The following is a 15,718-nucleotide window of genomic DNA, read 5'->3' as shown; positions in this document are numbered from 1 at the left end:
CAGTCTCTGATCTATTCATGGATGTGATATGGTTTTTAAGTGAATGTTTATTTCATAGTTTACTAATATTCTGTGATATCTATTTTAAATTCTTTAATTTATCTAGTTATTTGCTAAAGTTCATTACACAGATTAAATGCCAATTAGAGTATTTTTTAAGGAATTTATTACATATCCATCTGCAAATATAGTGTAGTGGTGTGAGTCCAAAACCAGACTCAGGAGGTCTGAGTTCTGCTGAAACATCTACCTGCTGTGTGATGTAGAGCTGGATCCTTTAACCCCTTTGTCCTCTGTTTTCTGGAGAACATACAATCTCTTGGGGCTGTTCTGAGGATGAATGAGGTCATACATAATCACACTATGTCTCTTTTGAAGTGGAAAAAGGAAATATAATTCTTCATTAAAATACAATGGAATATGTAAATATACATAGACATAATTAAAATACATAAATTATAAAATTTAGCATATAGTTTTTGTTTTCTCTGGCCTTAACCATAATAACTAGGAAGAAAAATTCAAATTAATATCTGTGTGCATAAATCTTGAATTGATTTCTAATACAGACTGTATGCATACATTGAGATGTGATTTTAAGGCCAAACCAGGAAATCCCTTCCTTGTCTTCATTTCAAAAGACGGTTTTCTGGAGAATCTTCATCTTTAGAATATTGAGCATGACTATGAAATGCATACCTTCTAGGTGATTAAAATTAAAGCACTCAGTTCAAAAGAATAAAATACTATTTTAGCATCTATTGAAAAAAATTATTTAAAAAGGCTGTTCCCTTACTCTTAGGGCAAATCTGTGTCTAAGAAAATTAAGACCATATTTTGTTTTTTGAGCTTAACAGGGAGATCAACTTAAGTATTTAATTTCTCTAAAGCCATGTTCCTTTTAAATATTAGTAAAATGTCTAGCTTCTAGAGGAGATAAATAATAGTTTCAGAATGATGAAAACTGGCATCTTTTCCCCTCTGATTAAGATAAATCGAAGAATCTCCTAAATCTGGGTGCATTATGAGAGTTGAAATGTTAAACTGTCATTGCCTTACTTTGGTGATCACAAAGTTGTTAGTGCATTCATTTATATCTTCAAAGAGCATGTATCAAAAAGCAAAAAGATCACCTTTCCATATCTGCCGACATTTTAAATGACAAGTCTTAGTGCTTTTTTGATCTGAGGTGGAGAATTGACAGCTTATAGAGGGTGATTTGAGACCTCACTTTCCCTCTTTCTCCCCAGCCTGGCTGTCGACACCAAAATCCCTCTCTCCTCTTGGCAGCCCCCTTGCATGGTTCACCTGGAAGGTTACCGCAGGTTAGCTGTGAGGAAATGAGTGTTCCTCTTGCCAACCTTAATTTCGGGTGCTTTCACACGGTCCTCTTTCTAACGGTGCCCTCCTTGTGTTCTGCTTCCTGTTTCAGATCTGTAATCTTAGCAATGCATAATTTATGCCCTAAAAGGAGCAACAAAGGTTGGCCTTCCATGAAAACTGCTATGGTTATATTCTATTATCCTGTATTGAAAATTCACCCAGACTGCTCTAATCATCCATTACCATTTGCCATTTCAGAGGAGGGCAGCCCACCATGGTACCTCTGTCACCTATCAGATCAAATGCAAAAACGGGCCGTTTCTTATCTTTAGATTAACTGAGCTGTAGAGTGGCCGGATTTTTTAGCATAAAACTGATATCCAGGGGAAATCCTCAGATTTCCCACTCTATTTGCATCATATGTACATTGAAATGCCAAAAGAATGTATATGCTATCCCAATTATGTGAAGGAAGCCCCTGCGATGTGTTATGTCCTTATAAATATTTGCAAAGACTCCATGAGTTACAAAGTACCTAAGTGGTGGAAATACATTGATCAAAATAAATCTTTGACTAGGGGATCCTGGGTGGCTCAGTGGGTTAAGCATCTGGCTCCTGTTTTCGGCTCAGGTCATGATCTCACAGTTCATGAGTTCAAGCCCTGTGTCAGGCTCTGTGCTGACGGTGCAGAGCCTGCTTGGGATACTCTCTCCCTCTCTCTGTGCCCCTCCCCTGCTCTCTCTCTCTCTCCCTCTCTCTCAAAAAAAATAAACTGCTTTAAAAGAAAAGGTAAATCTTTGGCCGATTGAAGTTGTCTGACATTAAAAGTGTGTCATACATGAAGGGCACCTGGGTGGCTCAGTTGGTTAAGCGTCCGACTTCGGCCCAAGTAATGATCCCGTGCTTTGTGGGTTCAAGTCTCACGTTAGGCTCTGTGCTGACAGCTTGGAGCCTGGAGTCTGCTTCAGATTCTGTGTCTCCCTCTCTCTCTGGCCCTCCCCTGCTTGCACTGTCTCTCTGACTCCCAAAAATAAATAAACATTAAAAAAAAAAAAAGCATGTTGTACATGAGTATATATCATGGGTCCCACATAACCTGGGGCTGCCTTACTCCCTCTGTTTAGTGGTCAGGGTGATCTGTTCTAATGGAACCCATCTACCCCATCTTATATATTTTGGCTGGGATAAAGCTGTCAGACCCAATGCTTTCCTTAGGGAAAGTCCTTTTCAGTACTACTATTCATGGCTTAGTTCATCCATCCTCTCCCCTCACCTGGCAACCAGTTTGTTTCACCTATTTTCGGTCTCTTAAGTGTCACTTATCCAGTGATTGAAGAAAATCTGTATCTCCAAGGCTCTCTCTGTTCTTTGTCTCTCTGCCCCCTCTTTTTTCTCTCTCCATTTCCTTTTCCCCCATCTTCCCTCTGTGATTCAGCTAAAAATTGACCCAACTATCACAACATGATAGTTATACAAGGGTTAACTTTCTTATAAAATAGTCCTGTTTCCTTGGGTTGAAGTGCCTACCAATATGGCAGAAGTATTATTTTATACTATTGTGTTGTAGACACACACAATTTTGGTTACGTTTAGGATTATGTGGGGAAACCTACATAACCAGATCTAACATTGTGAAGGGAAACATGTTTCTATCGTATAGATCTCAGATATACAATTTATCCTGTGGTTGGATAAAGAAGTGCCAACTTTATAGGGAATACCAAGTAGAAATATGTAGTAGGAAATCTGGCCACAGGAAGGTTGTTCTGCAAAAAATATTTTAGAAGGCTCAAAAGTAAGACCCAATTAACATATGATCAACAGTATGATAACCTCAAACATTCATCCATATGTTCAGTCAGGAAACATTTTGTCACACCTGTTGTTGGCAAGATACTGTGCAAGGCACCAGGGGTAACATGGTGGGCTATACTTTATGCTATTGTTACTCATGATTATGAATGTAATTATAGATTGTGTCTATAAGTGCCTGGCTTTGTGCCTGGTATACAGGAATCATGCAATAAACATGAATGGACTCTAAAAATTCTTTACAAAGTGAGAAATGACGTAGAAAGAACTCACAACTGTGCAAATATCATGGAAATATCATAGTGCAGACATTTAAAAGGCAAGAGATGGAACTGGCAAAGCTGCCCTTGTCACATCAGGTCTTTTTGTATTTGTGGAGGGATGTGAGCTGACCTGTAGCATGTTCTTATTTCTGTAGTAAAAAATTACAGTAAAACCTTGGATTGCGAGTAACGTGTTCTGCGAGTGTTCCGCAAGATGAGCAAACATTCCTAATAAATTTTAACTTGATAAATGAGCGATGTCTTGCGATATGAGTGGCACATGATGCTGAATGTCACATGATCACAACCGAGCTGATGGTTCTTCTCTCTCTCTCTGGGATTATGCATGATCATCTCCCATGCTCTGATGCTCAGTCTCAGGCTACCATGTTTGGCAGAAATCAGTGATTTTTCAGAACCCTGGAAGGTGCCTACAACTGGCACTAGTGTATTTTTTTGTCACTTCAAAGCACCTATGGACATTCCTTTGCTTTTCCATATAAAAGTAAGCTTAGGAATGCTTTGCTTCATTCTAGGTCAGGCTGCCTGCAGATATAGACCCTTTCCTCTGCTGCCTTGTTGCCACTTACATTAAATACAGTATATGACAAGAGTTTATTAATACTTTACTGTAGTCAACACCCATGCAAGTATATACAATGGCCCCCATGCAGAAAAAGATTCCACTGAGCCAATAGATAGCAGTGATTCTGTTAGTGATAGTGAAAGTTGTCCTACACAACAACCCTCCTCTCTCTGGTCTCCCTCACACCAGCCACGAAGGTTTTCAAAGGTAAGTGCAAGTTAATTTGTTTATTTTCTCTATATTTTGTATTTTGTTTGTTATTTTGTATGACATTACAGAATTGTAATCATTTTTATATGAATATTTTTGGGTCATGGAATGAATCATCTGAGTTTTCATTATTTATTTAAAAAAATTTTTTTTAACATTTATTTATTTTTGAGAGACAGAGAGAGACAGCGTGAGCAGGGGAGGGGTAGAGAAAGAGGGAGACACAGAATCTGAAGCAGGTTCCAGGCTCTGAGCTCTCAGCACAGAGCCAGATGCGGGGCTTGAACTCACGAACTGTGAGACCATGACCTGAGCCAAAGCCAGATGCCCAACCAACTAAGCCACCCAGGCACCCCTCATTGTTTCTTACAGGGAAATTCACTTTGATATACAAGTGCTTTGTATTACAAGCATGTTTCTGGAACAAATTATGCTTGCAAACCAAGGTTTTACTGTATATCACAATGAGATTCTACTCTATTTTGTGAGTAATGAAAGAGGTATATGTAAATAATCTTTTTTTTTTTTTTTTTTTTTTTTTTTTTTTTTAGTGACAGCATTTCAACTTTTATTTTATTTATTTATTTATTTATTTATTTATTTATTTATTTATTTTTTAATATATGAAATTTACTGTCAAATTGGTTTCCATACAACACCCAGTGCTCATCCCAAAAGGTGCCCTCCTCAATACCCATCACCCACCCTGCCCTCCCTCCCACCCCCCATCAACCCTCAGTTTGTTCTCAGTTTTTAACAGTCTCTTATGCTTTGGCTCTCTCCCACTCTAACCTCTTTTTTTTTTTTTCTTAAAAAACATGTCTAGGTGAAAATTTTAGATGGCATCATATAAGCATTTATTTACGATGCCCAATATAACTGATGGTTTTGGACTGTTGTTCAGCAAATATCCACACTGTTCCCTCTCCTACCCTGGGCAGAGTGTTTCCCACTCCTTTGACCACATGCATTGCTTTGGTCAACGGAACGTTAGTGGATGTAATGCAAGGAGAGGCTTGAAAAGTGAGCAGTTGCTCTTGCCCTCCCATGCTCCTACACTTCTCCATAAATAGAACATGCCTCAGGTATCTCCGTCCAACCAGGGTGCAAGACACATGTGCAGGCACAATCCCAACCACAATGTGGAGCCAGATCCGCTGATACCAGCCCGCCCACAGATGTGTGAGCTGACCTACAACAGTAGGCTGATTGTTGTTTGACACTAAGTTTTGGGGTGATTTGTTATGTTGCATTATTGCAACTATTATGATAACCAAAGTCTCATATTGGGGGGGGGTGGATTTTGTTCCAAATTGAACTGTAGGCAAATCTATTTTGCAATTAGAATATCTATCAGTAAACATCTAATTTAAATACTAGAGATTTTATAAAATATATTACCTTTTGAAATGAAAAGCCTCATCCTCTTCAGCTGCCTATAGTCTGTGGGCAGACTTGCTAGATAGTACCCAGCAGCATCGCATTGCCCCGGCTTCCCCGAAAGCCCATCTCACAGTATAGTTTCTACAAGCTAATATGAAAGAGACTGGAAAAATATTCAGCCCTGAATTCTGGGGGGGGGGGGGGGGCTAAACACTTAAATTTGTTTCCCTGAAAATGAATGTTGTGTTGACATGCATATTTTAAAAGGGTGGAAGACCTCAAACCTGTGACAGTTTTACGTTCAAGTTTTGGCTTTCCTGCCAGGCTGAGTCTTTGTTGTGCCAGACAGCTAGGATTCATGTTTCACAGCAGGTGGAAGCAAAATAATTTAAGCAAAATGTTGGCTCTTTCAGACAAGGAAAATGCAGCCCATAGAGGAATGTTGTATTAGAGCATCTGAATAGAGAGATGATCCTAGCCACAAAATTAGAGCATCCTAGTGAAGGCAGGAAGGACCCTGCCCGCTGGCCTCAGTGCCTTCTTTCCATTCCATATTTGAGCAACAGGAAGTGTAGGAGAACTTTCTAGATGCTGTTACCATCAGAGAAGCAATCTGAAAGGTGTGCTAGTTCCTTTTTTCTTCCTAAGCAAATAAAACCAGCCATTACACCTTCTTTCAGTTTAGGATGGAAATAGATTTTTCCTTAATTTATGCAATGAAATTGAATAAAATAGACTTACCATTTATTTTGCCTTGTAAAATTTCTCTTAATATCATTTCATAAACAGGAAAAAAAGAGAGATTCAATGAATCTATCATTTTGTCATAAAATTGTTACATGCTGCCTGAAAAGTGAGTCTATGGCAGTTCCTTTCTTTGTAAAAAAAAAAAAAAAAGGTAAAAATGCCAATTTAGTGTCAAAAATAGCATATACTGGATTTCACTCATTTGTTAGTTTGATCTTAAAACATGTCACATGTAATTATTTCTGTAGTATTTTTAAGAAATGTAAATAGCTTAGACTGTTACTGTCTAAATGCTTTTCCCGGGGGAACTCTTTCAAGATGATACTGTGCTTTCATTCTTACCGACTGAAAGAACAACTTGCATTCCCTTTTGCTAGGTCTCGACCCATTAAATCTAAAAATCAGAATTTGAATCTTCATAAAATTATCCATTGAAAAGCAGAATGTTTTAGTCTTTAGTTCTCAAAAAAGGAAACAGTTTCCTTGAAATCAACCCAGTTCAACACTTAAATATTAAAATGTTTGTCCTAACTCATCCATGATTTTTTTTTACCAGCGTCCTGCTCATCACTTAAGAAGAACTTGTAAATATCACAAGCTTTATTATTACTTTTTTTCCTTAGTAAGTGTTGCGACTAGGGGAAAGAAAAAAAAAAAAAAGATAAAAGGTTTTATTCCAGATGGTTTCATTTATCATAACTTCAACTTTCATATTACAGGACCATAGATGAATGTCCTACTTCTGTGTTAAAAGTACTTGACTACTTTGTGGGATGTTTTGTGCCAATTCTTTACTAAATTATCTTGGTTGCCGTTGCTAGGAAACACCGCTGACTTCCTGCAGCTGAAAAAAAGGGAAGGTTATAGGGAACAATTCGGTATTATTAGCATTCGACTAACAAGGTTTGGGTTGTTTTTTTAAACTGTGCATCTTAGCATTTGCCTCCTTTTCTAGGGAATGTCATTGTCTATGGGAATACAATTGACACTTACACCACAGTGGAGACGCTTTTAAACCTTGGTGTGAGGGGCGGCTACATCCACCTGGTGCAGCCCCCGCCCACCTCCACCATCACCTGCATCAACAACTACTCGGTGGAAAGAGCGGTGGAGGACGCGCTCAGAGCAGCGGGGGTTGCCATTTACCGCGACGCCCTCCTGGCTCAGTGGAACGATGGCCAGTTCCCAGACCCCATCCACAGCGCCTGCTTCACCACGCCCACCAAGCCTTTCAGACTTCCGTGCTCCGTAAGTAGGTCCCTGTGAACTTCACTCACCACCTCCAGAGAGCCTTCACCTGCCACGGACTTGGGGTCTGAGAGATGACGGGTCGGGAATTCATAGCCACAGGTTTTGGGTTTTTTTTTAATGGCCAGATGCTCTATTGCTGAGGGTCAAGCCACCCCAAACTCGGTGGCATATATTATTTTTCTCTCTCTGGGTCCTGGGATTTGAGCCTGCCCATCTGGGCAGCTCTCACTTGAAGTCTCTCACGTGGCTGACGTCACACTGGGGGTGGAGCTGGAGTCACGTTCAACCCTTCCTCTGACTTTAGATGCTAGATCATCTTCAACTGCAATTTTGTCCAGAACACTTCATCTTGGAAGAGTGGCTTGGTTCTAAAACCGAATGCGAGAGAAAGGGAAAGAGAGAGAATGAGAGAGAATGAGATACTGTATCGTCTGTCCATATCCAAAGGGAGGGGAATTAAGCCCTGCCTCTTCATGGAAGGAGTGTCAAAGGTTCAGAGAGTGCTAACATGGACCAGGAGCTCACCATGTCCCAGGCACCACGCTGCATGCTTGCAGTATCGTCTGTCACCTGGTCACAACAGGTCTGTGAGGGGAAGCATCCCCATTTTACAGATGAGAACACTCTGCCTCCAAGTCAGTGGTATGCTGGGCTCCCAACCAAGGTCAGAGGGCCCCAAAGTCTATGCTGCTGTTAACTTTTTAAGACTCCAGAAACAGCAATAGTGGGTTTCTCTCCTGTGAACTAGAGACTTAAAAGACCTCTCTCTCCTATTTATCTATCTATCATCTATCTATCTATCTATCTATCTATCTATCTAATTATCTATCTTTTGAGAGAAGGAGAACTTTTCTCTTAGGCTGTGTAATAGCTTGACTTACAACCCGTGTCCTTGGATTTGCCAGTTCAGGAGATTAGCAGAAGCTAGCAAGCAGGGAGATAGGGAAGGGCCCAGTCAATCTAATAGAGAAGCAAGGGACCCTTCCTTACAAAGTGGAGGCTGAGTACAGTGTGAATATGGAATGTGTGATCAGTTGTGATAAAGAATGCCACATTCTTGGGGGAAGTCTGTGAGGGGTCATAGCAATTCCTTACCTGAGAGTAGGGGGTAGTCAGCCTAAGTCAGGGCTTCTGACCCAAGTACCCTTACAGGTAAATGATGGTGACCTTTATCCACCACCACCCGCCCCCCCCCACACACACACACACGCACCCACAGTCTGAACAGGATCTCAAAGCACAGAACAGATTTCTCTGGAATCCCTCATTTTATCCTGATAATCTACGGAAATTTTGCATTCTGCTCCTTAATACATTCATTTATTCATTCATTCCACAAATTTTCGTTGAACACCTGCTAAGTCTTAGGCTCTGTCCTAAGTGTGAGGGACACAGCAGCAAAAAAGACAGGAAAAGTTAATTTTATTTTAATGTATGTCACATGTATGTTGCAATACCTATTTAGGTTAAGAAGAATCAAAATGTTTTCACCCAAAATTTCTCCCCAAAATGATAATCTTGGAAGATATGCCACATTTATCTTGGGGAGCCACTGGAGGTAAACACATACCCTGCTTAGGAAGCAGGGATATAAGAAAACCTCCCCTGGGGCTCCTGGGTGGCTCAGTCGGTTGGGCATCCGACTTCGGCTCAGGTCATGATCTCACAGTTTGCGAGTTCAAGCCCCGCGTCGGGCTCTGTGCTGACAGCTCAGAGCCTGGAGCCTGTTTCAGATTCTGTGTCTCCCTCTCTCTGACCCTCCCCCGTTCATGCTCTGTCTCTCTCTGTCTCAAAAATAAATAAACGTTAAAAAAAAATTAAAAAAAAAAAAGAAAACCTTCCCAAATAAGCAACAGAATACAGGTTCTCTAGCAGCACCCTCTGGCTTTCATTTCCCTATTGAGATCAAAATTGAAATTGTGGCAGAGACATTTTGCAAATACTCTCACCTGCCTTGTTCCAATACACCTTCCTGCTAAAACTTCATCCTGAAGCAATCTGAGTTAGATAAAGCCTCCCACTTCCTCCACTGTGCTCTGCACCACAAGGAATGGCCTGTGCAGATAATATTTCCCAGCGCTGGTTGCTCACTGACCTTCATCTGTGCTTGGCCAGCAATAGGTACTGGCAAAAGATTAGAAATAGCAAAAAGGAAGAAGTCAGAGCATTTCTCTCCTCTACTGTCAGCTTTGAGTAGCATCGCTATCAGGCATTAGGAAATTTTGGTGGGGATGAATACATTCATTATTTTGACTGTGGTCACAGTATTGTGGGTTGAACTACATCCCCCAGAAAGATATGGTCTTAATCCCCAGTACCTTTGAATGTGACCTTATTTGGAAATAGGATCTTTATAGATGGTATCAACTGAAGAGAAGGTCACGGTGGATCTGAGAGGGCGCTAAATGTAATGACTGGTGCCCGTCTATGGAGAGAAGGATTTGACTCAGAGGAGACACTTGGGGAAAGAGGCCATATGATGGTAGAGGCCAAGATTGAAGTGATGGCAGCTACCAGTCATGGAACAGAAAGGATCACTGGTAACTTCCAGGAGCTAGGAAGAGACAAGGAAGGAGTCTTCCCTAGAGCTTCAGAAGGAAGCATGGTCATGACAACAACATGACTTCAGACATGTCATCCCCAGAACTGTAAGAGAATAAATTTCTGTTGTTTTAAGCTACCCAGTTTGCAGTACTTTGTTACAGCAGGATGGGAAAACTAAACAAAAACAGATGGTTTCATACTCAGAGCACCTGCTAAAACTAAAATTTTTATAACGGGAATCATACATTATGTACTAGTTTGTATTTGGCTTCTTTCACGCAGCGTAATGGTATTGAGATTCATCCATATTATTCCATGTATCAGTAGTTCATTCCTTTTTATCACTGAGTGGTATTCCATTATATTTCTCTATCACATTTGGTTTATTTGTTCAATTGCTGTGCACATTCTTGTGCACATCTTTGGGTAGACATATTTTCACTTCTCTTAGCTATCCACCCGAAGAATGGCTAGGTCATATGGTCAGTGAATGTTTACCTTTTTAAGAAGCTACCATACTGCCTTCTAAAGTAGACGTATCATTTCGTATTTCTACCAGCAATGTATGAGAGTTTCAGTTATTCCGTAGTCTCTGCTAGCACTTGGTATCGTCAGTCCTTCTAATTTTAGCCATTCTGTTGGGTATGACATGATGTATCATTGTGTTTTTAATTTGGGATTTCCTGATGGTTAATGATGTTGGGCATCTTCTCATGTGATTATTGGCCATTGGTATATCTTCCTTTGTGCAGGATCTGAGCTATTATAAATGGCTTTTTAAAATTTTGTTTTCCAGCTGGTTGCTGCTTGTACTGTACATCAGTAATCTTTTACATTCTAGTTAGAGTTCATATTGTACCATCACATAAAATATAAAAACCCTGCAACTGTACAGGTACCTTCTTGCCACTTTCTGGACACCCTTTTCTGTTACACTTGTCATGGGTATTATATCTACACACGTTGAAAAACCCAACAAAATTATAATTTTTGTTTTAAACAGAAAGAACTTAAGAAGAAAAATAGACTTTTATATTTACCCCGATATTTTCCAATTTTGTTGCTGCCTTCATTTCTGAAGATCCAATTTCCATCCAATTCAATTCCCTCTCATCCTGAACAACTTCCTATTGCACACACAGTTGCAGGTCTGCTGGCAATGGATTCTCTAGTTTTCCTCTATTTAAAAACACCAATCTCACAGTATAGTTACTAAAAGCTAACATGAAAGAGACTGGAAAAATAGTCAACCCTGAATTGTGTGGATATAGGATCCACTGGATATAGGATCATGGCCTAGAACATTGTTTTTTGTTTTTTTTTTTTCCTTTCAGCTCTTCAAAGATGTTTTTTTCCATTGTCTTATGACATCCATGAGTTTTGGTTTCAAAAATCTGTCATCATTCAAACCATTGTTTCCCTGTACATAGTGTGTCATTTTCCCCTGGATGCTTTCAAGATTTTTTCTTTATCTTCAGTTCCCAGAAGTTTGATGCTGTAGGGGTTCTGTGTTTATTTTGTATCAAAACATGTTTTTTCTTGAATTTATCTTGTTTGGGGTTCATTCACTGAGTTTCTTGAATCTATACACTTATAACTTTCACTAAATTTTGGCAAGATCTTGGCCATTAGTTCTTGCCTCCTTCTTTTCTCCTCTCCTCCTGGGTCTCCAGTCACACATCTGTTAGACTTTCTCTTGCTGCATGGGCCTTTAAGGCCCTATTCATTTGTTTCAATCTCTTTGTTTCTTCTCTCTCTATTCTTCACACTGAGTAATTGCTACTGATGTGACTTCAAGTTCACTGACTCTTTTCTCTACCATCTTTATTCTTCTGTTAGTGTATAAAATGACGATAGTCCATCCTCTTCCAAAAGCCACCAAAATAAGAAAATTACTCTCATGCTGGTCATTGTTCCAAGTTTTTACTGTCCTGCACCATCTATCTACTTTTAAATGCTCATCAGAATACTTGGGTAATAGTTTTTGTACTTTGACCAGAGTTTATAGTTGTATCAGTGAAAGGATTAACCTGAGGGGATCACACCGTTACACTAGAAGCAGAACTCTCGAGTTGGATTTTGGACTCACATCAACACCTGGCTTCCTTCCGCCGGGTGGTAGTGCCTCCTGGGTGCCTACCAGATGGTCCAGTCTCCAGCCGGGTTTCTCCCTTTTCTACACAGCATTCATTATAATCTGAAATCCTCTGCCTGTCAGTGTGATGACTTTGTTGATGTCCATTTCTCAAATTAGATTATAAACTCCATGTTTATCTTCTTCACCAAGATATTGTATGAATGCATAATGAATGAGTTTTATCAGATCACTGACTCCCGATCTGCTAACCAAGGAGTTTTGCTCTCCATAATCAGAATTATAAATATAAGTAGTCTTAAATATTTATTCAACAACTTCAATGTGGCCAGATATTTCTACTTCATATTTTCATCCAGTATGTAATGCTAAGTTGGTATTACAAAAATGCATGAGTTGTACTTGAAAGATTTGTAACTTAGAACACATGTTCCCATGAACTGTGTTAGATTTGCTTATTCAGTTTTCAGTCTGGTTCACAAACTCCTGTGAAATCCCAAGTGCAACAAAATTGTGAATTCCTACACCAAAAAAATATAAAATAATAATAATACTGCAGTACTAGTAATCTTTAAAACCTGGGAAAATAAGAAATAACATATTTAATATGCTACTCAATTAAAAGTAGGTTTAATTAAGAAAAATCTGGGTAGGTAGAAGAACTTTTTGGGGGAATGCTGAAGGGGGCTTCTGAATATTTTCAAGGGCTCAAGAGGTTGATGGTACTTTTTCATGTATGATTTCAATTCAGATCAAACAGCTTTCCATATTTTTATATGAGTGGGAGATCTATTTTTATAATGATGGGAACAGAATGGAGGAGAGAGAGAAGAGTAGAGAGACAGAAAGATCCAGAGTCAGAGACTCAGAGAAATGTATTTTCCTGTGGTCACTAAGAATTATAAGACAGAATGAATTCTAAAGAGACTTGAAGCTGCCTGGGATAGGAGTAACTGGGATAGGTTAGATAGCTGAGTGAAGAAACAAGGAAAAGGACAAAGGCCTGGTGGCTCCCTAAGGGAGAAGAAAGGACATCACAGAGGTGATGGATCCAAGTCTTATACCGTCCAATAGAACTAATGGAAATGATCTGTATCTGTGTTGTCCAATATGGCAGCTACTAGCCACCTATAGCTTTTGGACATTTGAAATAGGTACTACAATTGAGGATCTGAATTTTTATTTTTATTTTCTTTTAATTTTAATTAATTTAGATTTAAATGTGTATAGTCACATGTGACTAGTGGCTACTGAGGATCATTCATCATTCATGCACCATTCATGGGTGTAGGGAAGGGATATGAAAAGGAAGTATTCCTGGCCCCAGAGAGCTAATTTCTGTACCTAATGGGGCAAGTGAGGTACATAAAGCAGGCATGTGAAGGAAGCAGAGAGTATGATGTCCATCACAATGATGAGGACCCACGTCATATGTTCATTTTGTAGCATGCTTTTAATAAGGTGGCAAATTATATTTAGGTTAAGATAAAAATGACTAAACTTACTATTTCAATGACAACTGAAGACTTAAAAACAACTAACTTGGACTGCCGTAATGACTTTCAACATCACTGTTGAAGAAGATACCCAGATAATCACAAGAAAGCATTGAAATTTGGGCAGAGAATGGAGGAAGCATACAGGTCACATCTAAGGAGCATGCAGAGGTGTTTTGGGCCCTTCTATAGCACAGTGCCTGTCATAGGATAGGTATCCTGAAAATACTTACTGTCTTCCATGCCAGGGCAGGAAGGAATAAGGCAGGAGCCCAAACCTGGTAGATACTGATACTGATGGGGCTCTCATTCTCTGGGGCATCCTTCAGGGATGGGCTTTCTGGTGTAACATGGCAGGAACAAGGCAATCTGAAGACTCAAGACTGGATTGGGGTGACCCCAAGAAGGAACCTGGAGAGACCTAAGTGTCAGACACAAGAAGAGGCAAATAGGAGGAGGCTGAGATAGAGCTATCTAAAATGTAGGTGAATGAGGGGTAAGTGGTGTCTCTATGGATATAAACCATTTTACATGGAAAAAAATTACTTTTCTAATAGATACTCCATCACTTGGCATCCTTCTCTCCATTGGATGTCTAGATTGAGTGATTACAAAAAGGAGTAACATTAGGTATCTTAATTTGTCCTTCATACCAAAAACAGATGCTCCTGTCTGTCTCTCTTTCTCTCTCTCTCTACTCACACACACAGACCACACCATTATGACATTTTGGTAGATTTAGTGTTGTTGTTTTGTATGCCCCCAAAGATAAGGTGCTCTGGAGACTATTCACACTATTGAGAATGTAAAATGAAGAGTGATGACTAAGTAATAATGGGAGTGTTTGTTTTGTAGATGTTCTTTAGCTTCTGTGAGAAGAACGTGGATTATGAAACATTTAAAGCACTCAATGATGCATGTCTTGTCTATGACGGCCGACTTGTGATTGATACTAATTTCCACACCAATGATATAGCCATCAGAGCTGCTGGCTCCCTCACCAAATTCTCCAATAAATATTACTCAAATGAGTGGACTCACAGCAGCTTTAATTCCAAAGAAATTGGCTTCCAGCTGGCAGCAGCCATGCTCAATCTTTTTGACCCAACCCTGGAGCCTATGACTGAGCCACCGGCTGATCTTGACCGACTCATCCCCATGTACAAGGGAGCCAAGATCCAAGGTTTGTAGTAGGCCACCTTCTTCCCTCCAATTAAACCACCCATTGGATCTGGGTCAGTGCTCAGGGCTGCCCTGTATGTTTCTCTTAGGCTTGGTGAGGAGGCTCCTCTGTCCCTCAGTGGGTTTGCACAGAGATGGGGGAGGGCTCAGTCTCATTTTTAAGCATTTATTATGGACCTGGAATTATTATTGTGGTCCTTTTTATTTTGAGCATGTATTATGGACCACATCATAACTGTGGCTCCTATTTTACTGGTAAGGAAATTGAGACCGAGAATAATCATTAACTTGCCCAAAGGTCACTCACAACTGGTTAGTGGTGCAGTACTCTGACATCTTGCAAAACCTTCATTCTCACTATAAGCTCAGAGATAAGGAGACCCTTCCAAGTATCCTTGGATAGAGGCCTTGGCCTCTTATCTGGATGGATAAACGAAACCATTCACAACTGTAAAATAGTTCACTTTTCATCCCCTAAGCCATATTGACCCCTGAGAAGATCATCATATGAGCAATACAGTATTTATGTTTGGGAGATGAGAGATATCTTTGAGAATAGTGTCTTTGAATGTTGTGGACCTTCTACCACAAAAATGCGCATATTTACAGAACTGTGTGTTCATTTCCAAGAGGTTGATGGACCCACCTCTAAAGTCATCCATGGACCCCTAGGGCATCCATGGACCCTAATCCAGTAAATAGAATATGAGATAAAGAGACAAAGCCCTACATTCCAGTCCTTGTTGTTCTCTACCTAATTAAATGGACTCTGATAGATCCTGCTCTGCTTCTCATTTTGGATGAAAACTTAGGAAAGGTGTGGCC

At 39.9% G+C, this 15,718-nt stretch overlaps 1 protein-coding gene across 3 annotated transcripts in view; it reads left to right on the top strand.

Moving 5' to 3' along the window:
- The window catches only part of CFAP61 (cilia and flagella associated protein 61), a 282,171-nt gene that overhangs the window by 203,102 nt on the left and 63,351 nt on the right, over positions 1 to 15,718 (top strand). For all 3 annotated transcript variants that reach the window (XM_058684747.1, XM_058684746.1, XM_058684745.1), the window contains 2 exons: positions 7,281 to 7,573; positions 14,567 to 14,894. In XM_058684747.1, the coding sequence (XP_058540730.1) occupies positions 7,281 to 7,573; positions 14,567 to 14,894 (621 nt within the window). The remainder of the gene's footprint in view (positions 1 to 7,280; positions 7,574 to 14,566; positions 14,895 to 15,718) is intronic.

The sequence above is a fragment of the Neofelis nebulosa genome, chromosome 9 (assembly GCF_028018385.1).
Source record: "Neofelis nebulosa isolate mNeoNeb1 chromosome 9, mNeoNeb1.pri, whole genome shotgun sequence".
Classification (NCBI taxonomy): domain Eukaryota; kingdom Metazoa; phylum Chordata; class Mammalia; order Carnivora; family Felidae; genus Neofelis; species Neofelis nebulosa.
This window is presented reverse-complemented; position numbering and strand designations above follow the sequence as displayed.